General features: G+C 46.4%; 1 protein-coding gene across 1 annotated transcript in view; it reads right to left on the reverse strand.

Moving 5' to 3' along the window:
* The window catches only part of RUFY3 (RUN and FYVE domain containing 3), a 30,370-nt gene that overhangs the window by 8,163 nt on the left and 1,876 nt on the right, over window positions 1-20,331 (reverse strand). Inside the window, 11 exon segments of the mRNA XM_058024771.1 lie at window positions 687-854; window positions 1,249-1,329; window positions 1,770-1,862; window positions 2,773-2,842; window positions 2,946-3,011; window positions 3,097-3,158; window positions 3,361-3,484; window positions 3,591-3,692; window positions 5,181-5,298; window positions 6,001-6,174; window positions 9,586-9,639. Of these exon segments, the coding sequence (XP_057880754.1) occupies window positions 687-854; window positions 1,249-1,329; window positions 1,770-1,862; window positions 2,773-2,842; window positions 2,946-3,011; window positions 3,097-3,158; window positions 3,361-3,484; window positions 3,591-3,692; window positions 5,181-5,298; window positions 6,001-6,174; window positions 9,586-9,639 (1,112 nt within the window).

Raw genomic sequence — 20,331 nt, forward strand, 5'->3', positions numbered from 1 at the left:
AGGAGTTGTAAATACCAGATAAACCCCCATAAATCATTTGGAACACAAAACAACAGGGCAAAAGGTAAAGAGGCAGTAAAAAGTGCTGGAAAAGCAAATGCCAGGTCAGTATTGCAAGGACAAATGTCTTGCCGTAGAGCTGCAGGCTCCATCTGGACCCTGCAACACGGCAATGCCACCATCCATAAAGCTTCCTGCATATGGAAAATGCATGTGCCTGCCAATACCCAGTATCTTACTATAATTCAGCTGCTTTGAACAAAGCCATTGGCTCAAGGAGAGCAAAGCAGCTCTTTCCAGCTGGCAAGTTGATTTTGGGATCTATTCTGAGCATTGGGTTGCTGTTTGGAGTCTGCTTGTCACCCCACATAAGTCACACCAGGGGCCCTGCACACCAGACTCTGCTGGAACACAAGCTCCCACGGCTCTATTCACACCACAAAACCACCCAAAATGCTTTCCCTGTCTCTCACACAAATTTCTGGACCATGATGGATTTTTGTTCAGAAGAAATTGTCTTCACCTTTACCCTCCATCATGTTCCCATGTTCTCACAGAAAAGATAGGAGTGCACTGCACAGCCTGTGACCCTTACACACCCAGTACCTCTCCAACAGGCAGGAGGAATAAATACACAGCAGTTCTCACTTCCATCTGGAGTTCCCTGCATTTCCATAGCTCCCTACCTGCAGCTTGAAAGACAGTTCATGCTTTAGAGCCCTGAGATCATCCAGCTGCTGCCTGAGTGCCACCAGCGCATCCTGCTTTTCACAGACATCCTTCTCCAGCATCTTCATGGCCAGCTCCATCTCCTGCCGCATCCCGATCTGTGCCTCCAGCTCCTTCTCCACATCCTGGAACACAAGGAGCCCTCAGCATCTCCAGGAGCTGCCCTCATGACTCAGGGGTATCCACCCTTCCCTTCTGCCTACGCAGTCCCTACCCACAAGCGTGCTGCTGCCACAGCTTCAGAGTCACACGTGCCTTAAGGAGAACAACTCCCCAGTTTTCAGTCCAGTATTACAGCCAGGTGTGCAGCATGGCTAGCAGAGAGTCAGGGAATTCTGCATGGGCCTGTCTTTAGGATGGAGGGGTCTAAGGAAAGATTTTATTTCCCAAAGCAGAAATTATTTCCTTAATACCTTGAGGCCAGGCATTTTTCTCCCCACGCATTTTTCTCCCCACGCATGTATCGAACAAGACCCTCCGCAGCCCTGTGGGGAGAGCCCCGAGCCCCCCAGTCCTCACCAGGCGCAGCTGAGTCTCCTCCTTGAGCTGCTTCCGTGCCTCAGTCAGTGCCTGCCCGTCAGCACTTCTGTCCTTGGTGGCCTGAGGTAACAGACACAGTTCACTTGGTATTGGGTACTGCCAGCCCTCACTTGACCTCATTACTGGCTTTTCCCCAACACTTGGAATTCTGCAATAATTCAGGACAAACCAGTACCACTCATGTTTCCTGATTTGCCTGTCCCCCCACACATTAAGTCTCCCTCCCTCCCCTGAACGCCTTGCCCAGTGAGCTGTAAGCTGTGGGAGCTCCCGGCTCCACGCACGCTCCCTGCTCCATCCCTATCGGCAGGCAGGACTCCCCGTGGCAGGGCCCATCTGTTCCCTCTGCACAGGGCCCACCTGCCATTCCCCTAATCCCCTGGGGGGTTTGTCTGAGACAGGCAAGGAAATGAACTCTGTTCCAAACCAGGCATTCAGGCTGGGCCTGCCCCAGGGCTCAGCCATCACACACAAACACACAGCCACACACGCACACCAACCTTCCGGCTGGACTCCAGGATGTAGGAGCTTTCCTCCTTAACCCGCTCCATCTCTTCCTGCAGTGTAATGATCCTGTTGTTGGCAACTGCAAGCTGGGAACAGAACACAATAGTTAACGCACCAAAAACACACTTGGCTTGTTTTTTTTCTCTCCTGACCCCAGCAGATGAGGAAGATTTGGCTGGAAACAGAGGATGAGCAGCACACAGCATCCTTAGGGACGAGACACCTGGCCCAGAGGAATTCCCAGGGATGACAGCACTGCAGAGCAACAGATTAATGTGTTTGGTCAAAGGCAAAAGGAACTTCAGAAACCCCTTCTGGCTTTGTAACTCACACACAGGAGCAGCTCAGAGACATTCCAAGGCATCAGCCATACTGTCCTGTGACAAACCCAAACACAACTTCTGGATGGGAGTGTGAGTCATTGACAGAGCTCAGGCCCAATGCACAGGGCTGTGATGTGTGACACAGGCAGGCACTGTCACCATAGCCTGCTCTGCACATGCTGCAACTTCTCTTGGCAGCTTCATTACCAAACTCCAAAACCACTGCAGGCACCACTGCAATTCACCTCCTGGTACCACACCAAAAGGCACTCACTGTGCCAGGTAAGACCTCCTGCCACTCATATGCCAGGGAACTCACCCCAAAACATTTAAATGACATTTATGCCTTCAGTAATGAGCTGCAGATCCATGTTAAAACACAGACTGCACCTATGCCTCATGTACCCGCTGTTTCTCATGCTCACCCTGGACACCTCACTTATAATGACATTTTTTTCCTTTACTTTTTGCAAATTTACATAAACATACAGTTGATTTTCCAGCTTGTGCTCAGTAATGACACCAGTGAAATTCCTTGGCAGGTCAGGTATTCCAGTTCCATCGTTTAACACTCCTCATTCTGTACACCAGACATCTGAAAGGAATCCCTCCTCCCTGGTTAATCTCTAACTCCCAAAGGCCAAAGCACCTGGTGGTTTTTCATGACACTTACCTCCTCTGTCAGCTTTGTGTTGGATTTCTCCAAGGCATCCACCTTGGCCTGCAGGTTGTTTACTGTAGCACTGTTGAAGATAAAAAATCCTACAGTAATTCCTTCGTTTTTAAAAATGCCGTTTTGTCTTTTGTTCTACAAAGATAATAAAGAGCCAAGAAAAAATGTGTTACCTTAGATGTCTGTTGAGCTCTTCAACATAGTTCTTCTGGTCCAAAATAGCAGTTATCTGACCATCTCTGGAAAAAAGAAACAGGGCAGCCTGGAACACCTGAACACACATTCCCAAGAGGGGAGCATGAAGACAACTGTGTGTGCACCTACCCTTCGCTGCCTTTCGTGCTGTTCCCATCTTTCAAATACATGGAGAAATCAATAACTCCGACCTGGAGAAGGAAAATTTGCATTTTGCATTAAACACTTGGTTTCTAAAGCCAACGCACTGTTGCCAGGTGTGGAAGTTCAGAGTTACAACATCAGCACCTGCTGTACTTCAGCAAGGGCTCATTACATCAGTAAGCTATGCAAAATCGATGATTTTTTCATTTTAAATGAGCAGAACAAGCCCATTAAGTGAACACACAGTACCTGGGAGTCCAGGTCCTCTCCCTTCATGCAGAAGTTGGCATCGATGACATTCAGCCCTACGAGGAGGCCAGCAATGATGGCACCTTCCTCCTCCATCATCAGTGCATTGGGCTCATAAAATTCACTGTGGGATGTAGGGAAGGAGATACACAGCAGTGAGATGAGAAAGATGATCCAGATCTTACAGGAGAGCAGAAGTGAACCTAACTGAGAAAGAGTCCAGCACTCACCTGAGAAGATCCTTTCTGTTAATCAAAGCTTTCATGTACTCTGAAAGTTTCTTCTGCATCAGAGCCAGGCGAAGCCAAGCTCTTCCTCTGCCCACAGGTGTCCTGCAAAGGCCAGACACAAACCCTTCCAGACACCCTGCAAGGCACAGTCACCAACAGCTCTCATAGCCCCACCCTACCTCAAGTTCCTGCACTTCCAAGACAGAGCTGGCACTGGTGCAGAGAAATACAGGGTATGTAAACACAAATAGGTGCAGACCAATTAGGCTGTCACTGTCTCTTAACTCATGTTTTTCTTGCCATACTAAAAAGACTTCCCTGGCTTTATCCCTGCTGGATGCTGCCAGACAGATCAGCTGCTTCAGCTCATCACCTTCTGAGTCACAACCAGTTCTGTCCTAGTGACAGGAACATGCACAGACCAGCACAGCTGCCCAACACCACTCCTTGGGGTGGGTGGAGCTGGATGGGAATGTGGAATGTGGCCAGGCAGCTCAGAAACACCAACTCAGTTCTATTCTCCTCAGGTGCTTTGCCCCTGAATGCCCTCACAGGATGCCATGGGCTCGAGTGCCAGTCCTTGCTCTCTTTTCTCCCAGCCACAGGAAGCACATGGCTCTAACAGGCTGACCTGGATGTCTGAGCTCACCTGGCACAAGCAGCAGCAGCCCAAGGAAGCCATGGCCAGCACTGCCCACCCCTGACTCACTAACAGGACCTGGCACTTCCCGAGGGTCACTGTGAGCACAAGGTTTAGAAATGCACCCTAAAACTGTTCTTTGCCTCCATTCATTTCCTATTGCAACGCTCTACAACAGGAAGAGGTACCAGGAGCTCTGGCACTTCACTGGTCCTGTCAGCTGCTGCAGGAGTCCTGCACACACCTCCAGGAAAAGCACCTGTCTGTATGAACATGACTAAATACTAACCCAAAGTAATTTTTTAAATTTATCCAACTATTCTTTCAGCAAAGATGACTCCATCCTTAGTCCTGATCCTCATACAAAAGCTTCCTTACCCATTTTTTTCTATTCCAGGCTAAAAGCTTCTTACAGTTTCTCTTACCATGAAATAGGCAAGCCTGAATGTGATGTCTGAAATTCCTATGAAACTTTTACAAGTAATATATGCTTGCTGTGGCTTCTTGCTTCCCCTCTTGAATACAAACTACAATCCTCCTGCTTGGTGCCTAAGCTTTCCTCTCACATACACTATACCTGAAGTTATTTATAAGAAGAATTGCTTACATCAGCCTCAAAACTATTTAAACTGTTATAACCTTTCTGTTAATTCCCCTCCTCTTGAGTCTGACTTCATAAATGCTCAATAAAGGCTGTTTCCATGCCTGAGGCACAAGCAGTAAATGCACTGCTGCCCATAAGTTGCCACGCTCCTAAGAGAGCAAGAATATATCCTGTGCTCTCCTGCTGCAGATCCTTGATGGAGAGTAAGAGAGCAATGATCCATTTTTACCTGCAGAAGGTGGCAGATGCATTCCTGAAGGTTCTGTTTGCCCTTCCTTCTCTTTTTCAGGATCCCTCTCACAATAAACCCATATTACGTACTCGTGCAATAAAGGAGTGTACTTACTTGAGCCCTGGAAGATCCTTAACACTTGCTGTAATCTCTGCAGCCTCAGGAACAAGTTTTTCTACTAATTCTAGAGGTCCCCAAAATGACTTATTTTGCCCAAGAAAAGTCTTTTTGGCTAAAAACAAAAAGAAATAAAAAATGATCCAGTTAGACCTGTGCTGATAGAACACATTTTCAAACAAGTGAACAAATCAGCCAAATCTTGCCAGAATGGTTCCTCTGGGGCTGCTGCTGGACAGGCACTTGGTATCCTGGAATCTCAGGATGGTTTGGATGGGAAGGACCCACCATTTCCCACACCCTTCAGCTTCCCATCTCCAGCAACAAGGACACAAGGACAGCACCTGAAGGCCAGTCCATACTTGGCCATTTGAGCTGTGACTTCGGATTTCAGAGTCAAGCACAGGCTCTGCTTTAAAATCAGCTTCAGCCATGAGCTGCACACAGCCGAAACCCTCTGTTTAGAGAGGGCTGTTGAGAAAGGAGCTCTGGGGTTGCAGTTCCTCTTCCAGCAAGGGGATGCACTGCTAGAGCACAAGGAAGCGCAGGAAAGGGAGTCACAATCTTGCCAAAAGCCAGTTGAGTCCCTGATCACTGGCTTACACCTGGGACAACTGAACTGCTGTTTTCAACACGGCAAGCACCTGCCACAGCTCAGCCTCCCCTCCAGCAGGTTCTGTGCCTTGCTCTGGCCTGCCCAGTGCACTGTGGTGACAGCAGTGACTGTGCCAGCCTACCCTGTGTCCCGTGCACGCTGCAGAGCCCTGTTGTTCACCCACTCTGCTGCTCCCCAGGGCGGGCTGTGCCCAGGCTGTACCTTTGAGGCCGTGCTTGAGGCAGTGCTCCATGACCACGAAGAACTGCTGCAGGGGGGCGTAGTCCGAGTCCAGCGTGCGGCCCAGGTTCAGTGCGGACTCGATCAGCCCCTTGATGCTCAGCTTGGCCATGTTCATCAGGTTCATGCGCTCGTTGGCCATGAGGTAATTGGGGTCTGCAACAAAGCAGGGAAACTGCTGCTGAGCAACAACAGCTGCCTTTATTACACTCAACACCCCACCTTGCTCTTGCTTTTCCTCAGCTTTGAAGGCATTTTTGGGGCAGTGAGTTTCCCAGGAGGCACTCTACAGGCCTTTTGTGGAGAAAAATCAACACCAACTAGCAGTTTAGGGCCAAAGCCACGGTGGCATGGCAATAGACAATGTATCATACTGAAGGAGACTTAATACTTCAAATAACTACAGCAGCTCCCTGCTTTCACAAAAGACACATTTGGAGCCTGGTGTTCGTCCTGTGCTTGGCCCCTTGACAAGGTGTCTCTGACCATCACTTGTTCCAACTCACATCCCCAGCTACAAACCAGTAACAATCCTCCACCTGTGCTTTGCTCTTCCATCTAAGGATCACACTGGACCCTCTCACACTTAATCCAGCAACATGTTTCTCTATCCCAACTTGTATCTCTCTTCCTCAAGACTATTTTTTTAAGCTTAGATGTAACGTGGAGCCAATTCCCACTTTCCTCTCTTGGTTTTAACACTGCCACTGGTTTTCACCAGTGAGGAGCTGATCTTCATGGCTCCTGATGGGTCACACTAAACCCCCAAATTCACAGATGTCCCAGGATTATATTCTTCCTCTTCCACATTATAAACATCCAGACCTTTAGGCCTGCTACTCACACCCAAGTTTTGAGCTCCAGTTCTCAGGTACAGGCAGTTTCACCCCTGTAAATCCCCTGCTTATCCAGGGCTGCTGCCAACAGCCAGGGACCCTTGAACCAAGCTGCCACCTCGAGTCAATTAACTACTTCTGGCAGCAGAGACCTGATCTGAGGACACCTCAGACTACAGATCTACGCAAGAGGCACCTGTCAGCATCCACCAGCCAGAGAGAGAGCCAAGAGCCCAGCTAACACACCCACACCCGAGTGCACCTCACTGTGGGCTGGGAAAACCCAGCATAGGCAGGGGGAAGAGCCAGGGCAGTGCCAGCATCCAAACCTAAGAGCACAGCTCATTTGTTCAGCCCTCCAAAAGCAGCTCAGGACAGCACCTCTCTCATTCCCCTTCTTCTTCAGAGGGAAGCAGCACCACATTTAAAGAAGTCTCCTTCTCTAAATTGATTTCGATAGTTTAGAGAACTTCCAAGGACTCATTTAGGAGTGCAACACTCAGAGCAGCACTGGACTGCAGAATGATTGAACTTTGTGAGGTGTTTTCACTGCCTGTCAGGACTATTGCTGCCTGAAGGTGATGGCTCTGGCTGCCCTGGAGGTACCCTGAGCTCGTGAGCTGCTCTGGATTTCCAATCCTTTTTCTGCCCTGCAGTGTAGCTAAGAGTCACCATCACTGGGAATGGAGACTCAGGAATGAGTCAGGCACAGGATTGCCATAACAGACACCTCCTCCTCATCCTCTCTCATTGCATTTCCTCACTGGCCAAGGCTGCTGCTCTGCTGGGTAGCAAGTTATCCACAGTGACTCTGCTTGGGAGGGAAAGCCATCCCTAACACAGAATTAGAGGAACTGTACAAGAGAGCACCAAAGAAAATGCTCCTTTGGCCGTGGTTATTGGCTAATTTCAATTGAAAAGTATTTTCACCATATCACACTAATCCAAGGTTTCTGCTTCCTTAGTCTGCTCTGAGCAATTATGCTCTGCACATGCAGTTTATCCAAGATTCCCGTCTTGAAAACCAGTTAGCTCATATAGTGTGAAACTGGATAAAATCCCTAAGGTTTGTTCCAAGAATTAAATGCTAAGTAACTGACACTCTTGCTCTATGTACTGCCCCACACACAGCTTTAAAGAAGGCAGGGTAGGCAGGCAAGACTGACTTGTACATGGCAAAACTGTCAGGCTGCCTTTAAGCTGGGACAAGTGCAATCCTGGTGTGCTCCATCTGAGCTGGTACCTTCTCCAACTTCCTTCTGCCTCTAACTGCAAAACCTTTGCCTGGCCTTTCCTACACAGCCCACATCACAAACCTTAAAGTAAATCCCCAGCCCTTGAGCTTGGCTTTCCACAGGGTTTGGGTTTCAAACAAAGGAATGTCCTCTTAGGACATTTTGTTATTTAAATATTGCAGCTTCTACAGAACAGACATCTTTTCTAACCAGCTGCTTCCATGAAGATGTTTCCAAAAGCATTCGAGAATCCTGTCATTTGTTTAAATGGTACAATCTGAACCCAGGAACCTGAAAGTCAAGAAAGAGTCAATGCAATACAGGATCTCAAAGGGTTAAGCTGTGACTGGTCTTGGTACTTCTCATTTGGTGACAATAAATTTTATCATTCCTCATACTCTAAAAGAAGGAAGAAGCAACTAAAATGAAGCTAAAACTTGGATCAATGGCAGGGAACGATGAGACACTGGAGAAGTGAACAAAGCCACAGCAAGCAATGCCAATTCACTGGCATTTCATCACTGTTCTCCATCTTACATCAGGAACAACAACTTAAAGTAAATTTAACACGGCTGCTTCCATGTGGCAGAGAAACACCTCTCACCCAACAAAATAAATGCAAAACAACTTGTACTATGTTTTGTGAAAAAAAAAGAAGTCTCAAGCCCCTCTTTTTTCCTAAAAGCCTACCTTGGAAAATGCCCTTCTCTGGGAAGCAGCACGGGCTGCTGTGCCGGGAGAGGAGGACACTGCCTGTGGCTGAGGAGGCTGTGGGCAGCACCGGGCACAGAATCAGCATAGCAGTTAAAGGCACCATGGTGGAAGATGACAGCAAGGACCAGTGTGCTCAGTGCATGACAACATCAGCCTTTTGTGCTGCAAACACCTGAAACCCTAGCAGGAGCAGCTATATTTAATCATCAAAGTATCAATCTGATTAACCACTTGCTACATTGGGAATTCAACTATTTCGTATTTGCACAGTTTCTTAAAAACCAAGGAAAAAGTGCTATAAATAAGTTTGTCGTTTAGTACTTTACAAGTTTTTAAAAAACTAGCAATGCAAGTTTTAGAATAATTTTTGCCAAGCCTTGGCAAATACTGCCAGAAAATCTGAAGAATCTAGACAGAAATACTGCAGAAAACCTAAAGCTTCAGAGTGATTTCTGAAATATTTTTTTTAATTCAGCTTCCATATGTTCCTGCAACCTTTTAAGCCGTGCTTCTGCCAGGCTCAGGAAGTTACTGCCTCTGAAAGCATTTAGGAGAAGGCAAACAGCCCTTGTTGATCTACTTCTTCTACCTCCACTTCAGGTCAAAATAGCAAAAAAACCCGCACACATTTATTTAAGCAACACCAAGGTAATGCAGGAAAGCCACAGCTACTGGCACTGGAAAGGGAAGCTAACTGCATTTTGCACTCAGGCTCAAAATAATAGTGCAGAAGCCAAGGATTAGCACAAACAAGAGCTGTGAGATGTGGGTGTGGAACGCACCTTCGGAATCATCGCGCAATTGCTCCACCACATCTGTCAAATCCTCCCAAGAGTCTTTGCAAACAGCAAAAGGAAAGGAAAAGAAAGAAAAACGTCATGCAAGCCGTGATCTAAAGGAAAGATTCAAAATCAAGGTGTAAGAAAAGCATAACTGAAAGGGAGATTTGCATCATACAAGATTTAATTCATAGTGGCAAGAGATCTGCAAGTCAAAAAGGTTCATTAGTCTGCACAAAGCAATAGAGCAAAGCATTTTTCTCCCAGAGTCAGACCAGGGCAGGCTTCAGAGAAGCTGCAGAAGTTTTGATTCTGCATTAACACAAGCAAAATTTTTGTAAAGCACATCCTAAAAAGAAAAGCAACAAAAGCATTACTTTATTTATAAGATAAAAGCACTAAACTTGTGATACTTATGCAATGTCAGCTTTTCCTTCAATTTCCTCACATCCAGCCGCAAGAGGAGCTGCTGGCAGGGACACAGCCACACGTGGGAAGCAGGCACGTTCAGGGAAAACACACACTGAGGTCATTTTAGAGGTTCAGCAGAGCCTAAACTCTGTTATGACCCTCACCCCAAATGACAGATCCCGCAGAGGTGACCCAGCCGAGCCCTGCATGGGTCCCAGGCTGATGACGATCCCCAAGGCCTCAGTCAGGGGAGCACCTCTCTCCTTGGCGGGGCCAGGGAGGTATCCTGGGAGAGGAGCAGGCAGGACAAGGAGAACTGGTTTCAGCACGCCCACCAAGTCCCTGCTCCAAACTCAGCGAGCCGAGCCAGACAAAGCCCCGGACCCTGGACACTGTTGGCTCCCTACTTACGCACCCGCGCTCCCCAGCGCTAACCCGCCATCGGCACAACGTCCAAAGCCCGGCAGAACTCCGGCCCCTTCCCCAGCCAACTGTGCCGACGATCTGAGCAAAGTCCGGAGGCTGCCCGGCCCTCCTCCCTCCCACAGAGCGCCCGCCTCCTGCCCCGGGAGCGCAGCAAGAGCCGGGAGCCCCAGATGTTGATCATCCCGGAATCCCTCCCTGCACCCAGTAAGGAAAGCCACACACCACCACTGCAAGGTCTTTTATCTAAAATTGGGAGGTTGGATTTTTTTCTTAACCCAAAGCAGAGAAGAACATACAATCATACAATAGGGAAGTCTTCTACAGGGAAGAACATACAATCAAAACCAGATTTATCAGTACCTGGGTAACAGGCACTGAGACAACTGACAGGCTTAATTTCATCTTTCTCATTTATTTTTAACCCTTAGCAAGTAACCCACGTAAAGCTCCCAGAGAAATATCCAGAGGAGTCACAAATATTTTCTTCTCTTCTATCTCTACAAGCCATAAACCTGTCTTCCTCCTAGCAGGAACTGCATGAATTTAAACTGGTACTATGGCATTTGCATAGGTTTAGAGACAAAAGCACACACTTAATTAGCACTTTCTTTCCTATTTTCATTCATTCTACATGCATCTAGCTGCACTTTGCATAGAGTTCATCTCTTTCACATTGTGTATTTTCCCACTTGTCTGGAAATTCCACCAAGCAACAGTGGGGGAGGAAAAACATCTTCCCACAGAACAACAAAGACCTGAAATTCTATAGTTTCCATGGTCTTTTGGGGGTGTGAAAAACTCAATACTTTTGATTATGATGGAAAGTATTTAATTCACTATGTAGGAAGTTTAGATAACAGGATAATCAAGGCTTTTAAGTCTCCATAACACAATTAACTCATTCCAACCAGATTCCCAGGAAGATTAGTATTATGGAACTGAATGTCCCATTGGAATGAACGCTCAAGCCAGTTCTTCAGGAAGGGACTGGAGAACTTGTCTCTAATACATTAATCACAAAAATCCCAGCTGTTATTTGGACAACAGAGGGGTTTGCAGTCACTTTCTTGGCTGACACAGCAGCAGTATCTCACTGAAGGAGAGGCAATACTTTCCCAAGCCAAAGAAAGCTTTTACCAGTAAATCCTGGGAGAATGAAACAGCATCAAAATTATTTCACAATGCTGCTCAACATTTACTTGGTTTTTAAGGGTTGAAGTTATTGGGCTAAAATAGAGCTGGGAGTCTAAGCCTTTCTGAACTAATGAACATCATCTCACACACAGCCTCTGGATATCAAGTTCCTCCAAAGACAGATTAAATAAAATTACAGAATCACAAACTGCCTTAGGTTGGAAGGGGCTTTGACATTCATCCCATTCAACACCCCCTGCCTCTGTCCCCTGCATGGACAGGGACACCTTCCCCTATTCCAGGTTGCTCTAAGCCCCAACCTGGCCTTGGACGCTTCCTGGGATGAGGCAGCCACAGCTTCTCTGGGAAACCTGTGCCAGGGCCTTACCACCCTCACAGGGAAGCGTTTGTTCCATCAGGAAAAAAAGGTCACACATTTTTCAATAGGTCAGGACTTCTAAAATTATTTTTAAGTACAGAAATTTTAAACAAACTCATGGGGAGAGACTGAGCCATCAGTAAAATAACCTTAAAAAACCCAAGGCATCAGTTTTGGGAAATGAAAACTGAACTTGATACAGAAAGTCCTGAGTGATGCTGCCCAGTCAGCCCTGCTGCTGGGAAAGCATTGGCCCAAATCTGGAGAAATATTCCTTTATTATGAAAGGGGCACCTCTGGTAGCATTACTACACTTGAACTGCATTCTGATATTCTTTACCTTAGGAATATGTTGAATAGCAAATAAAGAGGCCAAGGGAGAAAATTAGGTAGATGCTGTTCATGTTATGGGAGGTACACAACTAATTCTTTCAGGTTACGTTTGCCAACATGATGGATCACTAATTGTTAACAAAGAAAAGGGATCTGCAAAGGGTTTCAGCATCATACTCTTAACACCCTGCAAGCCCAAAATCGGGGAAGTCACCGGCTGTCTGCAGCCTGGAATGCCAGGAACCATCTACTCAGGACAAAAAACCATTTCTTTTAAAACCCCTGCATAAACATTCCATCTCTAAATAAACACATATACACAGAAAGCCTTGCCTACAGAAGAAAAGAGCAGTCTAAGATCTGCCAGAAATCAGAAGGAAATAAAGAAGTACAGACAATTTGGAAATTCCCAGCCCACTCTCCATTACACCTATGGGACAAACAAACAGCCATGTGCATCACATGAAGTCACAGATTAATCCCACCCTGAGTCTTGCTCCCATCCCCACATGATTGCCATCAAATAATCACCTGATTTCTCTATGTTGCTGCTGTATGGAATGTTTCTGCACAACCAGCCTGTTTTCAGAGGGAAACACATGACTAACTGCTACGGGAAATTTCTCACCCTATGTTAGTCCTTGACAGTTTATACCAAGAAAATAAAAGCCCAAACCCTTGGGGTTTTTTCCCCATCTTTCACTTCCCAGTTCAGCTGACACCCAAGTGGTTTCCCTGCAGCACTTGTGACTCGCCACCTCTGAGGGACAGAATCCTGCCCCAGGCTCCCCAGCTCTGACTTCAGTTAGACTGACACAGCTTAAAAGAGCAAAGAAAATAACTCTTAAGAGTAATTTCTGCATTGAAGTCTGGATTACATGACCTAACTGCTATTCCCAAGATTTATAACCACAAACACGCTGTAATTCATCTAACTTGCATTTACTGACTTCACATTTCTTCTGTTAAATCATGTCTCCAGCTCCTTCAAACTTCTCATCTATTTAGGGGTTTCTATCACCAGATGCGTTTTAAGAGGCTTTTTGCAAATACAGTCATCTCACATGGGTTTCTGTCCACATCTGAAAGGACCTTGCCACTCCCAGTACAATTCAGATTTATTTTCTAATGGGAAAGGCCCAAGGGACAGAAAAATCCCACCTCTCCCATGACTTTACTGTTCCTATTCCACACTACTGGAGAAACCCTAAACCCAGGTTAACTGTTGCCAGTTAGCACAACAAAAGCATTATCAGTAAGGTTATGCTGCTTCCCTACATCATTTTGAGGTACGAAAAACACTTGGATAGAAAATGGAGAAAAAAGGTAAAATCTGACTGATGATTCAGTAATCAGTGCAACAGATTAATGGGCAGGAGGTTTTAAGAAGAACATTTGCTTTTCCTGAAGATGTCTGTAACTCCTTGTCAGGGCATTCTACACAAGCACATGCCAGAAACTAAAGCTTTTAAAGTACTGGTCAAAAAAGAAGAAAAAAATCTGACATTAGCTTCTGCCCTATAGAAAAGATAATTTCATCTTCACATATTATAAATTCTAATTCCAATTGCTGCTCGTAGGGCAAATCGAGGAGGATTAATAAAGAGAGGAATACTGTAATTCCTCAAAGTTCTCTCAAGTTAGCACATGTATTCCTTCTAGATGCTACTACAAGGTGATCTCATGAGGACAAAAATTTCCACAGCCCTTATTGTGAAGCTCCTCATGATTATTCAAGATAGAAATTTAACATCCAGTTAAAAAGCCTAAAAAAAGGCCATTTTGTGGAACTTCTCCCCACAGCTGAGAGCAGTGTTCAATGCCATCCATACACACACTCTGTTCAACATTAAACAGAATTACAGTCCAGGTGGTTTTTACCTCCATCCCTAAAGCTGCCTCCAAGACCGTCACACGCACTGCAAGCAAACAAAGTTAACAACCACCAATGTCACATTTAATTCTGAGGGGCCTGCAGAGGACAGTAAGGTTCTGAGAGTCTTATTAAGAATACAGCCTGTTTAAAAAAAAATGAGTTCTTTCTCTAATCCAAGCAGCTTTACAGTAAGCAGCAGAATCTGCTTATTTTCATATACACACAGAATTGTTTCAACCCACTGAAAAAGCGTATTAACTGCTTTTATTGTTAAATTGAGTGGCCATGCTACAGGTTATATGGAACATACCCAGTTGCAAGCAACTCAGTACCTGCTACTTGTTTTTAATTTGAAGAAAAGTTTTGCTTAGCTGTTCTCAAGCTCCAGCTCTGTGCAGACTGGAATTGTTGTGACTGAAGGCAGGATGGTTGCTCGAGGGCTGGGGGCACAGCAGATCACAGGGTGAAGAGAGGCCAGGGACAAAACTCTCCAGAAGCAGCAAGAGCTGAGGGACAGCAAATGGAAGGCTTCAAATCTTAATCCAACAAGCTGTTTGATTTGGTACTTAGTGCAACATATATTTTACATCTCTTGATTTCTAAGGAGAAAACTGTCCCTCTTTGTTATGCCTTTGGAAGAATTCCACAGCTTGTTTTTTCCTTCTTCATAATGCCTACCTTTGCACATCAGTTTTGTTTTTGGAGACACTCCCAGGGACACAAGCCCACGCTCCTGTCCCCCTGACCTGTGCACACCCTGCAGACACAGCAGCAGTGCTGATGCAGGAGCACCACACCAAACACCAAGATACAGCTGTGTCAGCTTTCCTATTGTCAACGCTCTTCCTGACCTTCTCTGTTCAAAATACAGCTTGGAACCAAATACACTCCCAAACAGCCAACCAGCAACCTTCATTTACCAGGAAGGTTGTTACAGTGCTGCTCTTTTGCATTTATTTTTGATACTTGACTGTAATTACACCTTGAAAAAACACAGGAGTGAGACCAAGGAAGGTCTCAGTGTAACACACAAGAACATGGGAATTGGAAGACAACTGAATTCCCGCTCACCCAGTACTCACCTCCCTGAAGCCCTGGGATATGCTTCAGAGGGAATGCTAAATTTCTCCCTTTGAAACTTCTGTCTCGTATCCCACTGCGTGACTAAGTACTTGGCAAGCCGAATCCAAACCCAAGGGCTAATGTCACTGAAAGTAGCTGTCAAATGGAAATGAAATTATCCCTTGGAAATTTATTTTAAAGCTTAAATCCCCACCACAATTTCACTTGCCTTATTCAGCAAGACAATATAAGACACTGCTGACTTAACTAGGCAGCATCAAACGGACCAAGCCAGACTGCTTGGTGGAGTGGCATTTCAGGAGTTACTGGAAAAGGGTCAGGCATGAGAAGCTGGGGCCTCCTTGCTCTAAAACCAAAAGGTGCATACAGCAAGGGCACTCAGAACCTCAGCATCTGCAGAAACTCATCACCTCTCCTTCTTCCCCAATTTTTATTGGCAGAGCACTGCACAGATGTCCTGTCAGGCTTTTAGTCCTCAGTGCATTCAATCCTTGTCCTCCTATTAAACTGTTTATCAACCCAAAATCCTTTTTCCAGGGGAAAGCAAGATGTGCTACATCCCCACGTTTCAGGCTTCCAAGCCATTACAAACAGCAGCACGCTCATCAGAGGCGAGCTGGGGCACTGTGATGGCATCGTCACCTGACAATGGGCACCGCTGCGTAATCGCTGGGGCTTTCCAAAAACTCCCCACGACCGGGCACACGCTGCGGTCCCCCGGTACCAGCCGGCTGCTCACTAACACAGCTATCAGCCCCGGGTTAAGGGCAAAATCATGATTAAACGGTCTCACCGAGCACACACCACGGTTTTCTTCCTTCCTGAGATACACAAACTCGATACAGCTAAAAAGAGAATGCATCACCAATCTGCCTTAAAGGGCTGGGTTACAAATTCGGAGGGCAATCTGAAGCAGCAGCCTGGCTCTCTGCTGTGCCCACGGCTGTCCAGGCTCCGCAGGCAGGACACGAGCGTGTGGTCCCGGAGACGCCCCCTCCCAAGCGGTGCAGCGCCGGAACAAAGCCGGCCCGGGGCTCCCGGGGCACAGCCGGACCGTACCTTCGTGGGTAGGCTCGGGGTCGGGTGTCAGCGAGATGTCATCCAGCTCGCGCAAGCACAGCCACTCTCCATCCATGGACACGCGGAATTTGCAAAGATAGATGGTCTCCATGGCAGCCTGAGTGATCTTGTCTGTGGTGGGGGTTGGCATGTCGCTTTGAGGCGTCAGAGCAGACATGATGACTCAGCTGGTACAACAACAACGGGGGCAAAATAAGGACTAAAAACAAAACCTTTCTGAAGAAGAAAATCAGAAATACCTTGCGATTAAAGGACAGATTGCTCAGGATCACAGAGGCTGCTCTGGCCTTTTCATAGATCAAGCAAGGTAAAAACGCTGCTCCTTCCCGCTTAGCTCTGCCTCCCTCCTTTCCACCGACTGCCGTCGTCTCCAGCTATTGCTAGAGGCTATTGATCCTCAGCATCCACAAAAACCTGGCTTCTCCACCAGAGGCAGCAGGGAAATACAAGTAAAAAATAAAAAGAAAAAAAATAAAGAGGCAGCAGAATCAAAAAACAGTGTCCTCCTCTGGTGATGACCCCAGAAAAAAAAACAAAGGACGAGCGGAGAGGCAGTGTCCCGGTGGCCGAGCGGCGAGCGCTGCTCCCGTCTCCCGGCGCAGCCCGGCAGCGAGTGCCGCCGGGATTGGCTGTGCGCAGGGAGCAGGGTGGCGACCAAAATGGCTGACTAATGAACAGAGCTGGAAATCCAGGCTCATGTGATCGCCTGCGATTCCCAGGATGCTGCCGAGACGCTGCTGATGCGGGGCCGGCAGTCAGGCGCTGCTGGGCACAGCAGCTCCCGGCCGGGCTCTGCCAGCCCGCTGGGGAGCGAGCGCAGCACCGCCGCACCCCCACCCATCGCCCCCGGAATACAAAGGAGCAGCGCCAGCAATACAAAGGCACATTTGTATTCCGCTCACATCCCTGCATGCCACTACAGGAATTCAATCGGCATCTTTGTTTTCACGGGAGGTGTGCAAGGCGCAGTTTGGTTTTTATTCGCGGTGCCATCTTCTCGGGGGCACCTTGGAGCTAGAATTTCCCACATACAAAAAAATGTTAGGATGGATTTATTGTCTCAGGGTAACAGGAAGGAAAAAATGATCTGGCTCTAAGCGCTCCAGTGACTGAGGATGAAGCTCTTTTAAGCAGGGCATGTGCACATGGGAGGACAATAAAGGAAAACACCACCAACACCATGACCCAATCTTATACTTTAAAAATCTCCCCTGAAAATTGTGCTGCTCAGCTGAGGCTGACAAAGAAATATTATTACTCAGCAGGAAGAGAAACAGGCTTCCAGGCTCTCAACAATAATATAATGATAGTATTTTATAATAACACCACCACATTCCCTGTCCCTTCCTGACTGGCTGAACCTCACCTGCATCCCCAACCCACAGGGTCCTGGTGCTGGGGGACAGGAGGGTTCCCAAAGTCGCTAGTGTCACCACCCACTTCAACAACTCTATCAGGCACTAATAAATGAGCTTATCCGACTTCATTCCTGTGTGGCTCCAATGTATTTGGGGAGAGCAGATATGTAACACCCATCTGAAATGGACAGACAGTCAGCCTTGGAGAAGGCTGGCACCAGAACAATATATTGATAACACATGCCCAATGTACGGAACCTTGATTACTCTCCCTGCTTTTTGTTCCCCTAACAAATACTCAGAGGGAAGCACATGTTTCTTGGGGATGTGAAATGCCAAAACAGAATGGTGGATACAGAATTCAGCATGCCAATGCAGACAGCTGTCAGGAGAAAATGGCACCATCATGTACATAAAACTGGGCAAGAGGATTAAGTGCTGCTATTTTTGACTGGCAAGAGGAAGCAGTTACTTTTGGTGAAAACTTCCCGCTCAGTGCAGCACATTTTGACTCAGCAGCTCTTTCCCCATTAGGCCAAACCCAAGCAAGCACCAGGCAGCCTGTTCTGCCAGCGACGCAAAGGGCAATTATCTCACAGAAAACAAGAATTACTATTGTTTCTTCTCCCCAACAGAACAGAGTTCATAAAGCGTGCTGACAGCATCTTAACTCCTATATTTATATACCCTTTCAGCAGTCACAGCCTCTAGCTGCAGCACCCACATCGCACCACCCCAAATTCTCAACACAGTGACAGGGCCATGTACCAACTGCTACAGAACAGCTGCTGGCCCTGGCTAACCCTTGGACAGGGTCTAAACAAACGGCACATGCTCAAAACAAACCCTTTAGAATCAACAAAGCACCATAAGCTATTGCTCACGTTATTATCCAACACATCTCACTACAGAGAGTTTAATTTCTTTGTTTTCAAAGCAATTAGAAATACCAAAGCACTGGGTGTAGCTCCCATTTCACAACACGGGTGTTCAGCTGAACTCAGCACAGGCAAGTGCCCTGCACATCAGGATCACAGGGAAGGTCTGCTAAAAAATCAGGAACCATTCAACTTCCACTGGTTTGCTTTTAACACGCTGAAAGAACAGAAGCCAGTAATTGCCTTCCAGCTGAAGGGAAGTTCTATTTTCAGGCTCCTTTATGCAATGATCCTGCTGCAAGTACTCCACAGAGATATTTAAAGTACTAGGAAAATGTTCCTAAACTTTGACTTATTTCCAAAGACCAAAAAAAAAAACCCAAAAAAACCCCAAACAGGAGGCGTTTAACTTATGACTTTTTATCTTTTTATCACCACCTGAAAACCATAAGACAAGCTTTTCCCTATCCCCATCCTGTGTCCTAAAGTGATTAAAAGCAACAAACCATCTCATGAAGAAGCAAAAGAAAGGTATCAAATGTAATGTTCCCATAAAACCTTTCATAAAACTACCAGGCAACTCAAGGGCACCTGATAAGGCTCCATCAGGGTTCCAGGATGGTCATGGACCAGGAAAACCCCAATCACAGATAAATGCAGAGGAGGTTCTTCAGGATGAACCACTTTCTCCATCTCAAACCAGTCAGGCAGCCTTGACTGGTCCCACAAACCCTCGTGTGAGCTACACTTTGGCACAAGCCCTTAAAGGCTTTGGCTAGATTGCAAAACACAGCAGGGGGCTGCCAAAACATTTTTAAGATTAAATAATCACACACTGACAGCATTGGAATTTTCAGACCAATTACCTGAACACCAAGCACTCCCTCAGCCACCAGTATTTGGGAGGTCAGCTGTACTGCAAAGTACTTGGAGTTTCAAAGCTGAATGAATTAGAATAATCTACACAAAGAAACCCAAACAAATTGCCAAAGCACCCTCAGGACTCCAGGGAGCATCTCCGGGTGCATTTCTATTTTCAGGGCCTGCACAGGAGCAACCCGTGCTTCCATCATTAGGATAAAGATTTCCCCCTCACTGCATAGAGATTGCAAAGCAAGAAGGACAAAGCCATCTCTGACATGGAATGTAATCTAAAAAGATAAAATTAGCAACACAGCATCTACACAGCAAAGTCTGCTTCTGACTCTTTTGCCAGGACAGATATGCACATTAGCTCAAATACCAGCTACTCCCAACCCTACAAGCTCAAACAGGAATGGGCAAAAGGAGGCTTAACAATCCAAAAACCAGTAACAATTTCTTAATTAAGAAGTGACAAATTTTTCTTTACCTACTGTGAAACACGGAGATATTATTTAGGGATTAAAGTAACTCTCATAATTGAAGAAAATGGAAGGAAAAGTCTACTTCAAGTATCATGTTATTGAGTAGGCTTTCAGTGAGAACAAGCAAAGGTCTGGGGTTTGGTTTAAGGTTTTTTTAAGGACTGCCTAATCTAGTTGCTTTTATTCTGTTCTAAGGTTTTGCTGCAGGTCACCATGTTTAAGTACATCACCTTGTTCCTTCTGTCTGGAGCCACCTGTAACAAGTAAGCAGGTGCTGCTGCCATGAAGAGCTTTTGCAGTCTCCTTCCATAAGCAGCTCTGGCCTTCACCTGATGTTTGGAATCAGGTGAGAATACAACAGAATAGTTTAAGGATTGAGTTGTAACAGGGGAAAAAAAAGACTTGAAACAAACCTCCAAAATATTGGGAAATACTTTTTGGCGTA

Source organism: Melospiza georgiana, chromosome 5, assembly GCF_028018845.1.
Source record: "Melospiza georgiana isolate bMelGeo1 chromosome 5, bMelGeo1.pri, whole genome shotgun sequence".
Lineage (NCBI taxonomy): Eukaryota > Metazoa > Chordata > Aves > Passeriformes > Passerellidae > Melospiza > Melospiza georgiana.